The sequence below is a fragment of the Hyla sarda genome, chromosome 2, assembly GCF_029499605.1.
Source record: "Hyla sarda isolate aHylSar1 chromosome 2, aHylSar1.hap1, whole genome shotgun sequence".
NCBI lineage: Eukaryota > Metazoa > Chordata > Amphibia > Anura > Hylidae > Hyla > Hyla sarda.
Window position 1 is genome coordinate 75,030,965 of NC_079190.1, and position 16,428 is coordinate 75,047,392.

At 41.0% G+C, this 16,428-nt stretch overlaps 1 protein-coding gene across 1 annotated transcript in view; it reads right to left on the reverse strand.

Moving 5' to 3' along the window:
- Positions 1–448: 448 nt before the first annotated feature.
- Positions 449–16,428, reverse strand: part of SUCLA2 (succinate-CoA ligase ADP-forming subunit beta) — a 108,958-nt gene continuing 92,978 nt past the window's right edge. The window contains exons 10-11 of the mRNA XM_056562097.1: positions 8,614–8,702; positions 449–3,037 (exon numbers count right to left, since the gene is read on the reverse strand). Of these exons, the coding sequence (XP_056418072.1) occupies positions 2,963–3,037; positions 8,614–8,702 (164 nt within the window). The 3' untranslated portion in view covers positions 449–2,962. The remainder of the gene's footprint in view (positions 3,038–8,613; positions 8,703–16,428) is intronic.

Below are 16,428 nucleotides of genomic sequence, written 5' to 3' on the forward strand. Positions count from 1 at the left end.
CGGAAATGTCCGGTATTAGCCGCGGGTCCTGGTTGCCGATAGCTACCGGGACACAGCAGATGCGAAGCGTGCTCAGCTTCTGAGTGCGCTTCGCATAACGGGAGCCGGCCACAGTCGTTAAGGGGTTAAGCAAGTTGTCTTGACCACATCTACATGCCTAAATGAATTGAGTTGCTACTATGCAATTGGCTGGTTAGTTATTTGTGTAAACAAGAAACTGAATAATTATGCCTAATAAAGTGGCCAGTGAGGTATATATATATATATATATATATATATACACACACACATACATACATACAGACATACATGTGGTTTCGGTTGTGTATTTTTCTCACCAATATGGGTGCATCCTGAAAGTTCTCTTAACACTAAAGTAAATATATTACACATCTCTTGAAACCAATAGCCTCATACAAGCCATTCTAGTCACCAATACACAATGGAATAAAGCTTTTAAGTTTACAGTTTTATTGGTTGATATTCGATTCTGTCAAAATGTAACATCTTTCACCCATGTTAAATGGGTTTCAGGATTTATTTTCAAAATCATTTTATACATGTGCTGTATATACACAAGGTGACTGGAGAAACACGCTAAAGAACATGGCTGTAAAGAATATAAAAAACACAAGCTGAAGACGTTGCACTATGCATCCTAATGGCTGACTGGGGACTTCCAGAACATCTTACATAGTTACCATTACCTTCCTCTACTTGTATACACAGTATAAGTCTGGGATATAAAGAAACATTTAAAAGGGGTACTCCACTGGCCAGCATGAAGCTAAATGTTCCTAACGCTGTTTTTGCGCTGCGGGGGTCCACCACGCCTCCCTCGTGACATCACAACCACCCCCCTCAAAGCAACTCTATTGGAGGGGGTTATGACAGCAATCACGCCCCCTCCCATAGACTTGCATTGAGGTGCGTGGTTGTGACGTCATAAGGGGGCATGGTCGACCAACGCAGTGTCGAAACAGCTTTCGGAACATTTAGTTCCACGCTGGCCAGTGGAGTACCCCTTTAAGGGAGACTAGGACTAAGAAGAAAAACTTCAGTCAAACAATCCATCTCAAAGAACAAATTGTTGACAGGTCCTAACTACCCATTTAGGATGGTATATCCAATCAGGGTGCCTCCAGCTGTTTCAAAACTACAACTCCCAGCATGCCTGGACAGACTTTGGCTGTCAGGCCATTCTGGTACTTGTAGTTTTGAAACAGCTGGAGGCACCCCGATTAAAAAACATTGATTTATCAAATACTGCAGATGCTTAACCTTACAGCGACTTGTAATACACTGAAAGGTCTACCTTAATTGACATGAAGCACAACTATGTGTTCTGCTGGCATCCCGGGAACATCTGTACTGGACTGAAGGAAACATAAATAACAAATAAAATAAGTCTAAATTTCTGTATTCGGGCTATGTTCACAATGGCATTTTTCTTCTGATCTGGCAGGAATAGTCAAACCACCCTAACAAACCATCACAACTCCAAAAGGAGACCAGGCCTTATTAAAAGTTAATGGTATCCAATGGAAAATCCATCTAAATAAAGACAGAAGGCCATGACCATAGTGTGAATAGAGCCTTAGTGTGTAACTATATAATCCATACCATCAATAATGTGCAAAGGTTAACAGAAAGATAAGAACTTGCTACCTGCAGTTTGTCTCTTACAGATGTAGTAAATGTTATTTAAGTACCAGGTCATGAGCTATTTGTATGACGAGCCATTTATTTGACACTATGCCTATGTTGCAGCCAAATTACATAATGTATGGTTGTGTTGCCTTAGGGCTCTCATTCACATTGCCGTCAGGCACCGCTACATTGCTCTGTGGCAGCTATTGTCAAAATAGTAGTTCATGCACAATTTTTTTTTCTGGTGGGCGAACGGAACCGCAACAGATCCAATTGAATGGAGTCTGTCAGGAACTGGCAGTGTCCCTTCGTTACCTGCTCCGACCTGTTACAGGGTCCGTTCCGCGCAAGAAAAAGAGCCAAACAGACCCAGAACGGGATGAATGAAAAACTAATGTGAACTTAGCCTTCAAGGCGTTATCCATTTATTTAAAAAAATGCTCCGTCTGTCTCCAGGTTGGGTGTGGTTCTACAGCTCAGTTCCATTGAAGGGAATGGAGCCAAGTTGTAATACCACTCCCAACCTGGAGACAGAGAGGGAGCAGTTTTTGAAAGAAATTAGCTTTGTTTTTCTATTCCTGGATAACCCCTTTAAAGGCCTGGAACGGTAATTTACACAACAAATTAGTGTAGCAGCATCAAGCCTAAAGAGATGAAGGTCCTATGACACTACTGACAGATCTGTACTGTCTGGAAAATAGTCTAATAGAATTGAACTATGTAGCTCTATTGGAATACAATGTTTCGGCAATGAAGACTTTAAGGAGCAATTCTATTTATGGTGGAAAGTGGTTGTCAGACATCATATAATGTGTTGGACTATAAGATGATAAAATGGCTGCTTTGAGTGTACATGCATCACTCTGGATAGTATTGGTTTCAAGCTAAAATGTAGCTAAAATACAAGTTGCTCATTGATCTTCCAGCAAAGCAAGACAGAAAACCAAGGGAAGGAAGGAGTCCAAAGATTCAATGGGAGATGAATTCTTACATAATAATTAAATCGGGCATTGGCGCTTCATATACAGCATATTGATGGTTGGGTCACTAGAGGATACTTGTTTATGGGGAAACAACTTGTATGTCAGCTATAGTTTTAGTACTTCTTTACAGCAGATGGGCTGTGATGGGAAATTCAGAATGGAGAAATACTGTCAATACATATATAGGTGAAGTGATGATGATTTCCAAAGCAGCATTCATGGTTAAACACCAACCATTTCTTATAGTAATTTGAAGCATATAATTAAAACCTAGACAAGAAAGGAGAAAATAAACACAACTTTCCAAGCCAACAAAAAGCGGTGCAGCATTAGATTGGTAACTGAAACTTCACGTCTACTTGGGCTTGTTTTGCCAATGTTACGATTTCTGACAGCTTTACAACCTGTAAAAGAAAAAAAAAAAAGTACATAAATATGGCATAAGTCATTTAACTCAGAAAGCACCTTCTTAGACTTTGGCCCTATTCACATGGCATAATTTATGGAGGGAATTTTCAACAAGCTGATGCTAGGACCACCCGACATGTGCTGTCTCCATAGACAGCAATGCATGTATTCTGCAGAAAGAATTGACATGTTCATTCTTGTTGCGGTGTCCAGAATTAGAATCTTCTCGCCAGGCGTTTCTGCGCCAGAAATTCTGCTGTGTACATGTTGCAACAGATTTCCAGCAAGATTTCACTTAAAAATTCTGCTGTGTGAATAGGGCCTTAAAGTGGTTGTTTGGGGAATACATAACTTGCTTTGTGACTAGGGCTAGTATAAAAATAAATGTGCTACACTCTTGCTCCTACTAATCTACAGCTGCTGCACTGACTCTCTCGTTTCTCTGTTCTCCACATCTTCCAGGTTTCTGTTCTGGTCAGACCCTGCAGGAATTGGCTGAGCAAGCAGGTCCTCTGGAACCCGGGGAAGTGGAGATCAGTGGAGGACCAGTAATTATAGAAGGTTTCTTATTTCTATATAATCCCAAACCATGGAGCAAATTTTTGTTATCCCTGGACAACCCCTTTAGCAGACCAAAAGACAATCATACAGTATTTTTTTTTTTTTTTTTTGCAAAGGGCTTGTCAGACAGTAGAAAGTAGAAAATGGAAATCCAGCTCCCGATGAGAAAAATCCAATAAAACTTAACGTTTATAATAATTATTGCATTTATTGTTCTGCATCAGGCAAGATATGTGTTATGAATATTGAAAATCTTCTCCACATTTCCGTTCTACTATCTAAGCTACAGTTCACACGTGGTCTCCTTTATTTGGTGCGGAATGCGGCACAGCCCTTGATGGAATCTGAATTATTGTCTCTTCTATAGCTTGTACTCATTTTACAATATGCATATAATGGAGAAGGACAAACACTGAACAACTGTTTATCATTTAATTCCGTATGCTTGCATATAAATGATTTAAATTATGTTGGGTCTTATATGGCTGGGAATGAGTTAACTAACTCTTCTACGAACCTTAATAATTTATCACCTGGTTGGTCTTTTGCTTGGATGTTTCCCTGCCTGGATCATCATTTCCTGTCTCTGGAGGCGGGGAGGTTTACTTGCGGTGGGTTCGTGTGACATGATACCAGTGCCATGACTAAGTGCGTCTGCTTGAAACTCGTCGGCGTTTCACTCTTGTTTTTATGAGTGACCTGTCACTTGCCACTTGTATGGCAACCATTTATTAATAGGAATGAATAAACGTGACGTTTTATTGGATTTTTGTCATCGGGAGCTGGATTTCCAATTTCTACTTTCTACTGCTATCGGGGAGAAGCGGCTCCTTACATCCGTGCTTCCGGACCTTATATCGTGGTGTCTACTAAATAAGAAAAGTTTGGTGAGCTGATCTTTTTTCCTCCTCCTTTGTACCCATAACCTTGTCAGACAGTACATAATTGTCCCGAGAGCTGGGATAAGAAGAATCCTGAGTCTGTCTCATAGGTCCCAGTTCTGGCTGACATTGACATGCAGGAAGAGCCAATCATTAGTCACTGCAGGTTAGGCTATGTTCACATCAGCATTCGGAGCTCCATTCGCTGATTTGGCTAAAATGACGGGACTTTAGCGGAGAAAAAACCCTGCAAGTCAGGTTTTTTTTTTTCACTCTGCTAAAACTTAGCAAAATAACGGAAATCTAATGGAAACCAAGACAGACTCCATTCAAAGTAAATGGTATTGTCAGGATCCGTTAAAGGAGATATCCAGTGGTGAACAACTTATCACCTATCCTAAGGATAGGGGATAAGTTGCAGATCGCGGGGGGTCCGACCGCTGGGGCACCCCACGATCTCCTGTACGGGGCCCCGACAGCCTGCAGGAAGGGGGAGTGTTGACCCCGGCACGAAGCGGCGGCTGACACGCCCCCTCAATACAACTCTATGGCAGAGCCGGAGCACTGCCTTCGGCAATCTCCGGCTTTGCCATAGCGATATATTGAGGGGGCGTGTCGGCCGCCGCTTCGAGCGGTGGTCGACACCCGCTATCTGGCCGGAGAGCCTGGCCCCCGTACAGAGAGATCGCAGGGGGCCTCAGCGGTTGGACCCCCCCCGCAATCTCAAACTTATCCCCTATCCTTAGGACAGGGGATACGTTTTTCACCACTGGACTACCCCTTTAAGGGCAGTTGCGACACCCTCCGTCCCAGCCCCATTATCAGCTGTTATGGAGGTCCAAAATAGTGATGTGAATGTAGCTTTATTCCTGATTTTAATGCCATACTACATGTGTACAAAGAAAGACAGAGTTTATAAGGATTTATAAAATCAAGAGAAAAAAAAAAAAACATTCTGTGGGATTTAATACAGCAGCTAAAAATGTACATTAGAAGAGTTAGGGAAAAAAACAGGAACATCTTTTAAAATGAAGGCCATCTAAATCCAAAACACATTTCATGTAAATGTCTCAAATGACTATTGCACTAGAAAAAAGGTGGCCCACATAAGGAAGCTTTCTGTTGCACTCTGTTAGAATACTGTAGCTCTGTTCAATACTGCACAATTCTTCCACCACATATGACTAAGTTTTAAGGTATTAAACAAAGCTAAACTATTGACCTTGGCATGGCTGGGAGGCTTGAAAAAAGGACATAAAAATAACCTCAAGACTTCAAATGTCTTTTTATATAAGGCGCCTTTTTGATGTGTACATTTATTTCCACTCTCTTGTTCATGTTTTGCACAGCAGGGGAGACATATGCAGTTCTCTTCACCACCAAGCCCAGAAAGAACAGCTTGGCCCTTGTATAAAGGACATTATTAGCTCTCAAGGCCACTTTTCCTTCTTCATACGACATGAAACTAGGCTTACAGAATAGCTCCAGAGGGGTCACTTATTTTCTACCAACAGTAAGTGTACACTACCTTTTGCTATAATTGCTATAATTTTTTAGCATAAAAATATTGAAGTTTAATGAGATAAAAACACAATTGTCTATGTGCTAAACAAAAATATTTGAAAGGGAACTAGACATTTAAACTAGTTCCATTTTGAGCAAAGTAGCCGGGTCAAGTGGGCCGTCCTAATCAAAAAGGTTCCAGGACTCCAAACTATATAAAGAACACAAATTGTGTAAAAGAGCTATATAAAGAACTACAATTATAAAAGGGTTATATCCAATTCTCATGACGCTGTGTGTCACCCTTGACTTAAAGGGGTACTCCACTGGAAAACTTTTTTGTTTTTTATTAACTGGTGCCAGAAAGTTAAACAGATTTGTAAGTTACTTCTATTAATTCTTTTTTTAATTTCATTCTGTCTGACCACAGTGTTCTCTGCTGACACCTGTCCATTTTAGGAACTGTCCAGAGTAAGAGCAAGTCCCCATAGAAAACCTATCCTGCTCTGGACAGTTCCTAAAATGGACAGAGGTGTCAGCAGAGAGCACTGTGGTCAGGCAGAAAGGAAAATAAAAAAAGAAAAGAACTTCCTGTGGATCATAACAGCAGCTGATAAGTACTGGAAGGATTAATATTTTTTAATAGAAGTAATTTACAAATCTGTTTTACTTTCTGGCACCAGTTGATAAAAAAAAAAAAAAAAAAAAAAAAAAAATGTTTTCCAGTGGAATACCCCTTTAATACACTGCAGTGATTTCAGCGGACAGGCTAAGTATCATTAACTTTTTACAATTCTCTTTCTTTCCATAAAGCTAGAAAACCACATACATATAAAGGTGAAAGGCGTCATTACATAACATAGCAATAAATATTCTAATATAATAAACTCTGCTTGACACATATGACATGTTCAGCTGACAGCACAAAGACTTGTTATTACTGTCACTTTTACTTTGTCAAGTGATTAGAGAAATTTATAGATTTTAGATTCTCAATCTGTACAAGTTTATACAGTTCCCTCGGAACTCAAAACTTCCTTCACTAACGCTCTCTATAGTAGTGGCAAAAAGCAAGAATTTTTTCATGGAACCTTGACTTTGTTAAAGGAATACTGCAGTGTAGGAACACTTCTCCCCTATCCGATAAGTGTCTGGTCACACGGCACCCAGAGCCGGAGATACAGCGTTCGGGTATCTCTGGCTCTCCCTTAGAGATACATGGAGGGGGTATATGTTACTTGCCGCTTCATGCGGGGGGTCGACAAGCTCCGCTCCTGTGGAGAGTCAGGGTGCAGTACAGGAGATTGTAAGGGGTCCCCAACGGTCGTAGCCGCCGCGATCAGACACTTCTCCCCTATCATTAGTTTAAGGGATAATTGTTCTTGCACCATAGTACTCCTTTAAAAAAGCCTTCCAATAAAAAAAAATATATAAATAAAGTTTCATTTTATGCCATGTTACTAACGTACACCTGGTAAACACTAGTGCCATTCATTTTTTACTTTGCTTTTATTCCTGAAAAATAGTTCAGACATTTCCGCACCCAAATACCAAATATTTTTTGTTATTTTCTGTTTCAGTTATTTAAAAAAAATGGGAATGGGAGGGGGGGGGGGATTTTTACTTTTAGTAAGGTAGGGGCTTATGCACATTTATTAAAACATTTTTTCACCCTTTTTTTTTTTACAAGCAGCTATAGCATAGATCAGTGTAATGGGTGCTCAGCTTAATTCCTGCGCATGACGTAAATATATGTCATTGGGTGGTATAGGTTAAGATAATTTGATGTTGTGAAATGGGAATAACAGAGCTCCAAATCCCATCAACATAGATTCTAAAATAAACAAAAAAATTATTATTTAGAATTCAAAAGCGGTTTTGTTTAATTGCTTTTTTTTCATGATTATTTTCTGAAAAGTTTCATATTCATTTCCTCATAGAATCCTATCACCATAGAGCAAACTTCAAGTTCAAACATTTGTATTAATCAAAAATAAATTTTACTTAGCGAGTCTTTCTATCTCACAGCTGAAGGCTCTGAAATACTTGTGGGATGTGGGAGGGGGAAGAAAAAAAAAAAAAAGCTCAATAGACTGAAAAGTTTGTACACAGTTTTCTAAACAATGTTTTTGGAAAGAAAAATGGTACTTTAACTATGCCAGAACAACATTACCTGTACAGTAATAACACGGCATATAAAGCTGGGAAGAAACCGAAAACATTGGATTTTTTTTTTTTTATGGAGCCTCTAAAACTGCATTTCTACCCCTGATTACCACTAAGTGAAATAGCACTAAGATAATTAGCAATATTAGTCAACTTAAAACGCATGTGCAATCTTGCGTTAAAGTTGATAATCATAACTGTAAGGTTCCTTTTTTTAATGTTTTTGTGGAGGGAAATAACTATTACTACTGATTAATAACATTCAGTATGAAATAAAAAGAAAAATAAACAGCTACTGAACAGGCTTTTAGAGCTTGGAACAGTACTATTCATTCTACAAACTAAAAACATAAAATAGGACTTTTTGAAACATCTAAATTGGATATGCTGGGTTGAGAGGATATAAAACCTAAAGTTCTTTTTTCAGAGAGCTGTCAATGGCAGAAACGTCTCACAATTACCATTTTTGCAGCTTCATCCAGATCATCACATGCAAGAATTTTCAGACCGCTTGCAGTTATCAGTGCTTTAGCATCATCGACTCTAGTACCTAAGGAAATAAAATAGAAATAGCTTAGCTAGAAAATATATATTTTTTTTTAAATCACACTGAAGGGGGTAATTTTTTTTACTTTTGAAATTTTTTTAAAGAAAAATAACTTACAAAGCCATGTGTGAGGGATACTATCATTAATGGCTACTGAAGCTTGCGGTACCTCTGAAGATGCCACCACTGTGACAAAACACGTCATTAAAGAACAGTGAATAGAGATTTCACTGTATGAAAACAGATTTATGTTTGGTTTCAGGCAACTCAACCTGTTTATGTATTCCAATGTATTCGCTGCCAGACTAAGGTGATGCACCTCGTCTCCATCAGTGAATATAGTCCAAATCAGAGAATGAGACAGCAGACCATTGTACAGTAAAATGAAGGTGTTGCAAAAGCTAGTATTCTATGCTGCAATTAAATATGGCTGGTCTGTTTATGTTTACGTTAGCTCCATTACAAGGCTTCTCTGAAAGCAGTAGATATTCTGTTTCAGACTAGTGTCCTTCATCAAGCTTGTCCAGAGCAAAGACTGAACCCGTGGCCATATTAAAACACACTGAAGTAACACATAGGTGTGCAGTGATGTATGTGATGGAAACCACTGGCCCAAAATATTGCAACTGTTCTCAAATAAACACAACAATGCTAACACTGAGCTCATGAATATAGCACAGGGATATTTCATGGTGACATGAAATGGTAAAATTTCCGACATCTGCAGTGTCTAATTCTTGGATCTTACAGAACAAAATTAACTGGTTGTTCACTTTTTTGTGCTCATTTTATTTATTAGCAATGCGAGTCACATCACATTCCTTATATGCTCATGAATCTTATTGGTGACTTCTCTCCATGCATGGAACTACTCTTTTTTGCTATTCTGCGCTGACATTCCTATTTTATCGCCCAACTTCTAATTAACATTTGCTCTTATTCTACGTCATCTCATCTTCTCGCGTCTATCCACTGTGCAGACAAAGGCCTGCAGAATAAAAGGTCATACGATAAGGTGCACAGATTGTCAGAACATTCAAACCCAGCATCTCAGATAGGCCCCTTGTGGTCTGAAAATAAATGTATCCTGAATGCAAAACATGGTTGGGCAATATGACTTCCGACTTGGAAACAAATAACACAATGGCCCAAATGTAACAATCTGCCTAAAACCAAAACGGCCTGGTTTTCCACATAACCAATCACACCTCAGCTTTCATACCTTATTAAGCTTCAGTAAAATGAAAGCTGAGCTGTGATTGGTTGTTATGGGCAAAACCAGAGGTTCTTCATTTCAGAAAGATTGATAAATCTGGGCCTGTGTGTGCGCATGAATGCTAAAAACAGCATTGAAATTATAGATTCATTTAAATCATATATTTTGGTTTATACAGATTTGTTATTCGCACTGCAAGGTCTTTTTGTTTTACTAGGTTGGACCTTTTGGAGATGTTCAATGGAAGCAGTCATTTTGTAAGCCATTCGAGCGTTCAGGTGTATGCAGTCTATTCATTCAGTAGGAACCAGTATATCACTTGTCAAATCTCATGAATTTTGAGCAGATCCAGATACCTTGCTGGTTCTTAGCTGCTTTATTAGTTCCATAGAAGTTCAGCCAAGCTAAATATAGCCTTAATAGAAGGCCTAGGAACACTTCTTAATATAGGCTCATCTCCTATTCACAAAAGTTAAAGCTTAAAATGCTTAAATAACTTTACAGAATATGCACCAGCACACAATGCTATATAATATCTATATGCCATATATATTTTTCATAGCTCCAGTGCATAAACAAAGCAATATTCTATATAGTCCACATAGAAGCTCTTGTTTTGTATGTACAGCTTATATGTAGAGCAATATGGTTGGTAACACATCGTCTGCTCCTGCATTCACACACTCTTCACATCCTGAATGTATATTAGTATGAATCAGAGAATGGATGGAAGGGAATAGCACTGCTTTGTTTGTAGTCTGTTACCATGCAGACACTTAGTCTACGTAGGGGATATAGATAAAGAACGTCAGGGGATATTTAACCAGGACCTCATACGAAGGGGTTTCATATTAGAGGTTATTAGAAGAATAAAATGTTGCTGCAAAGATGTATTCAGCCTTCAAAGAGTAGAACATCACTGGGGAATTTCGGCATCATGAGGAAATACAGCTTCAGCATGTGTTCACACAGTCAGATTCTTAATTGCAATTATTTTACCAAGTCAGAATGAATTTGGAGAAGTCTCAGTCTTCCCTTTCTACCAATCCTCCATTTATGACTTATTCCTGGCTTTGTATTCAACACAATAAAAAAATCCTGAATGTGTAAACACACCCACAGGCAGTTGGGTATTATAAAGATACGCACACATGTATAAAATATATTAAAACACATTTTTTTCAAATTCCATAGAATTAAAAAGGGAGTTACATTTTAACCATTTTTAAGACCTTGTAGTACAGTGTGCTGGGGAAATATGAAGTGGGCTAGGAAGCAGAGCACACTACATATGAGCCATCTGTGTATTCTAGCCGGCAACTGCCCGCAGCAACCGGGAACATGTCATCTCGGTTACTGTATCCATAGATGCCACAGTCAATAAAGATCAGGGCATTTTGTCAGCTATGTATAAGCGGAAAGAGAGAACCGACTGTCACCTTCTTCCGCAGAGACATGATAAGGGGGGGCAGGCTGCTGGGTTGCAAAAAAGGCCTGCCATGACTGTACTAGTATTCAAAAAATGAATACAAGACTGATATGGCCCGCACACCTGTAGCACTTTTCCCCAATTACCCGGACAGGCAGGGAGCCCAGAAGGTCCAGTGCGAGGATTCTTATAGGGTTTATCCGGCTAAAGAGCAGGACACGCATTCTATGCAGGGCTGTGTCTCCAGTCTCAGAAGGCTCTTTGTTTCCAGGACTGGAGATGTGCCGTAAAGCCACGCCCCTTGTGATGTCACACCACGCCTCCTCCATTCATGTCTATGGGAGGGGGCATGACTGCCTTCACGCCCCCTCCCATAGACATGAATGGAGAGGGTGTGTCGTTACATCATGAGGGGCGTGGCGTTGTCACATACCCAGTCCAAGAAACAAAGAGCCTTCCGAGACTGGAGACACAGCCCCGCATAGAATGACAGGAGACACAGCTCCGCAGAGATCCTTTAGGTAGGAGATAAGATCAGATATCCTCCAGTATGTCAGTAGCCTGACGCATCCTGTACAGAGAATATCCAAATCGTTTGCATGCTTGAGTGATGCCCTGCCCATCAAGCATGTGAACCATAAGGTCCTTTTTTTTTTTTTCATATTCTTTGTATAAGATGTAGTTCACATAGGGTTTTCAACTTTGTTGCTCTTTACATCCAAATATGGCATGGAATTTCTGCAAGGAAAGTGATATTTTTATGTTGCCTATTTAGAATGAGTTTCATATGAGTATACACAGTAAAGCTAACCTTTAGTGTGTTTTCGCTGTAGACAATTGTTCACATTCATCAGAATGTACTGTTTTATTTAGTTTCTCCTTTAATACAATGGGTTAACAGAAAAGGGAGAGATTTATCAAAACATTTTCAGAGGAAAAGTCAAGCAGTTGCCCATAGCAACCAATCAGATCGGCTCTTTTACTTCTTAGAGGTCTTTAAAAAAATTAAATAACCAATCTGATTGATTGCTATAGACAACAGGTAATTTTTCTTCTAAAACAGATTTTGATAAATCTCAACCAACATGTTCATAATCACTTGCACAACATAAGTATTTTAGAAAGAGTCTTTTAAACTTTTGCTAGTTAAAAAAAACCACACACACATTTATATATTATATATATATATATATATATATATATATATATATATATATATATATATGGTCCATATATATGGATCCATATATTTAATAACTTATATCGTTACTAACCTCGTATTTAGTGTAGCGCCTGTATAATTGGGCGCATGCGCAGCCCGGCGAACTATAGCTGTGGACAGCTCCGGTATCTCTATCGGCATTGCTTAAGGCGCCTGTGCGGACGTCTCTGCCGGACCGGAAGTTGTCACACATACACCTCCGATGCTTCGTAGATTCCGGAGCCTTGGCGGGACGTCTGCGCAGATGCAAGGAGAGTACTGAGATGGTAGGAAAACGCCGCCTTCTATTCCATTTTGGCGCCATCCAGCTGTATTTAAACCAGTGATTGTGAGTCAGACCGAGCCTCCATCTGATCATCATAGACGCGGGGTCTCGTGAGTGCTCCATTGTGGGAGCGTCTGTTTATCTTTAATTGCACTGAGCACATCTAATATATGTTTGGGGTATTGTCCCAGATGATGCTTAAGTTTCAATCTGTCATTTTGCATTAATATACTGTATTTGTCCGGTGTCTCTCCTGAGGATCCCCGATAATAGCAGGGTGAAACGCGTTGAGAGTTGATTTTTCTTCAAATAGCAATTATTATTTGTGGGTGCATTTGAATGTTTTTTGGTGTATAGCCGGAAATTGTGTGTTGGGATCCTACCAGTCCATTGTTTTATTCATGTTGGACTGGGGGCTCCACACGCTTCTTGTACACTTGATGGAGATATGTTACTTTTATCTTGAGTATCATAATTGATTATATATGCACGGGGCTTTTTTCTTTGAACAATTTTAATAGTAGAGAATAAAAGTTAAATTTTAATATAAAGGGTGTTTTTCAGTGAAAATATATATGGTAAGGCCTGCGCAGCTGGCCTGTAATTGTGGGAGGAGCGGGATGACCATAAGAACCCACGGCACTCCTCCTCCAATGACGCCGTGGGTTCTTCGCTACGTCAGCTGATTCCGCATCAGCTGACCGGAAGTGGTCAGACGTCTTCCTCCACGCTCGAATCTTCGCTGGTGAGTAGCTGGGGACGCCGGGGGATGTGCCGTTAGGCTGCCTGGCCGCACAGGCGATCGATGGACGGCCCGGCTTTCCCCCAGCTATCCTCGGCACATTACCGTATGCGCCTTAAACGTTCGGGATGTGGTCCCGGTATCCAGGTGGCAGGCCTCATCTGCCTGCCCCCATGCCTGAAGATCGATCCTCATTCTCCCTGCTCCTGTCAGCCGCCCTCTGTACCTACGCCGCGCTCCACCACTCCCCCCCCCCCCCCTCACCTCCCGCACTATCATGCACTTTGACACTCAAAAAAAAAAGGGGGTTATATATAATTAATAAATAATAATAATGTTAAATAATAAACATAATGCGATTTCCGCAGCAGGGCGGGGGGTTAGGCTCCCGGGCAGCCCGGGGTGTTCATGGCAGTTACGTCACAGGCGCAGCACAACAGGTCCCCCTAGACTGCTGTGGACACCTTAGGGTGGCAGGGAAGTCAACTTTCCAGTTCCCTTTTCATAGCAACACCTCCTCATATATGACCACTGTCACCGTAAATGATAGTATACTAGCCATACTGAACATCTACCGCACAACCCTCTCGACTATGTTCAAGCCGCAGGTTATCAGCACTTGTTACCATACTTCACTTAGCTCAGCTCACAGAGCAATTTTAGTTTATTGCTAGCACCTCCGCGGTCATACAGTTAGCCGTCTAATTTACAACGCAGTATTCCCATCCGCATGTCGTACATTTACGCATTCAATCTCACGCGCCCTGTCATACTTACCGTTCATAGATATTAAGCTATCATGTTCCATATGATTAGTCTTACGCCTATAGATTCTTATGCTAGTTTAATATGATGTTCGTGAGTCTCTGTTTTAATAGGTTCATCGCCTACGTCTCTACGCAGCAAACCAAACCAGTTAATTCGGTAGGTTAGATTCATGTACGTCCATATTTCACTTGACTAGAGTTCATTGGTTGGCCATGTGTTTGCAGGTTCAAGTTGTTGCCAGTTTTTCTGGACCTTGGGGTTCTCTGACTGTGTTTTAAGCTCATCTGCTGTTCCGCCATTTAGGTAAGCGCTGAGTTTCCTCAGGTTGGATCTTTGGTGTACCTTCCGGGCAGTATAGCAGTTTATAAATCACACTATAATCGGCCAGTTGCCTCTAGTCACCCCCCCCCCTTTACGCACATGTTAGTGTTGTACATAGCTCCTTATTAGCGCGGCAGCCTTTTGTCCACTTCCCTCATATCATTCTGATAGTTGTGCGAGATTACTGTCCGTGGCGGTAGCCTTCTAGTCACTTCCTTCATGTGTGCACTTTGTCATCAGGTGGTGTCGTGGCATATTTGGTAGTTTCCCGGATATATTTCCTAGTTGGTATTCTTCTCCGGCCGGGCACGCATTTCTGGTTATTCCATCAGGCAGTTCGTGATATCTGCCTCAGGTATGTAGTCAGCCCGGTACTAAGAGGTTACATTGGTGATATATGTGATATGCTATAACTAAGTTTCTTCGCAGTAATCGGATCCCGCTTAAATTCTGCTGCCACCCGGTTCATAAGCCATCCTCGCCCATTGTCCGCATCATCCACTAGGTTGGTATAGTGGTATCTTCCCACGTACCTGAAACAGTACTAACCCTGTCTTTTCCATTTAGTTCCCTGGCCTTCACGTTGCCTGTATCCTTTCTTAGACTCCGGAACTTAGTTCACAGGGACATAAGGTGTGTATTTCTTTGGGTTAGGGTCATACGGAGCAGAGTTGGTCATCCCAGATTTTAAGGTGTGTAATTTTCCCTTTAGGCTCAGTCAAAAGTCACTTCCTCGGGTAAGAGTTGTACATTATTATCCAAGTAATCACCTCATGAACCTGACACGTCTTCAGGTTGTGATTACTTGTATTGTCGGTGCACCTCTTTCACGGTGTAGTCACGTTCTTAAAAATGTAATTCATGGTGTTCTGGGTTGTTATGGTACTCCTATAACGTTTTGCGCCTGCCACCGGGCACATACTCATCTAGGCCCAGTTACGCATACAATTCTCATCCGACACGTCTTCGGATACTTTCCCTCTGTCCTGGTTTAAAGAGTTGTACATTATTATCCAAGTAATCACCTCATGAACCTGACACGTCTTCAGGTTGTGATTACTTGTATTGTCGGTGCACCTCTTTCTCGGTGTAGTCACGTTCCTAAAAATGTAATTCATGGTGTTCTAGGTTGTTATGGTACTCGTATAACGTTTTGCACTTGCCACCGGGCACATACTCATCTAGGCCCAGTTACGCATACAATTCTCATCCGACACGTCTTCGGATACTTTCCCTCTGTCCTGGTTTAGACGGTCAGGTATGTTATAGGTAAGGTGTGGTGTCATGGTGGTCAACTCCTTAGTTAAATCTAGTTGTAGCTTGTTGCAAACAGGTTATTTAGTATCGGTTTGGGTTATTTTCCAGAATGTCGCACGCATCTGACATTGAGGATTCCGCTTCGGTACTGGAGAACGCAGCCAGAGGTTCCGATCAAGCTAGTGTCCCTTCCCTGAGAACATGGACTATTCCCAAATTGACGGCAGAGCTGGTCAGAAGGGGCATCCCCTTCCCAGCTTCTGCCCGCAAGGCGGAATTGTACAGGATCCTCACTGCAGAGTCCGCCGGGCACAGCAGTGAAGAAGTTTCCATGTCCACTATTCAAACTTCACTTACTCAGTTGCATGCCATGATCAATAACCTAACCTCTGACATGAGCAACATGCAAAACAGGATGGATGCCATGGAGTCCAGAAATACTGCAGGCACTTCTACCCCGGTTCCGCCTCCTACTGTGCCACCTTCACTAGCCAGTATTTCAGGTACGC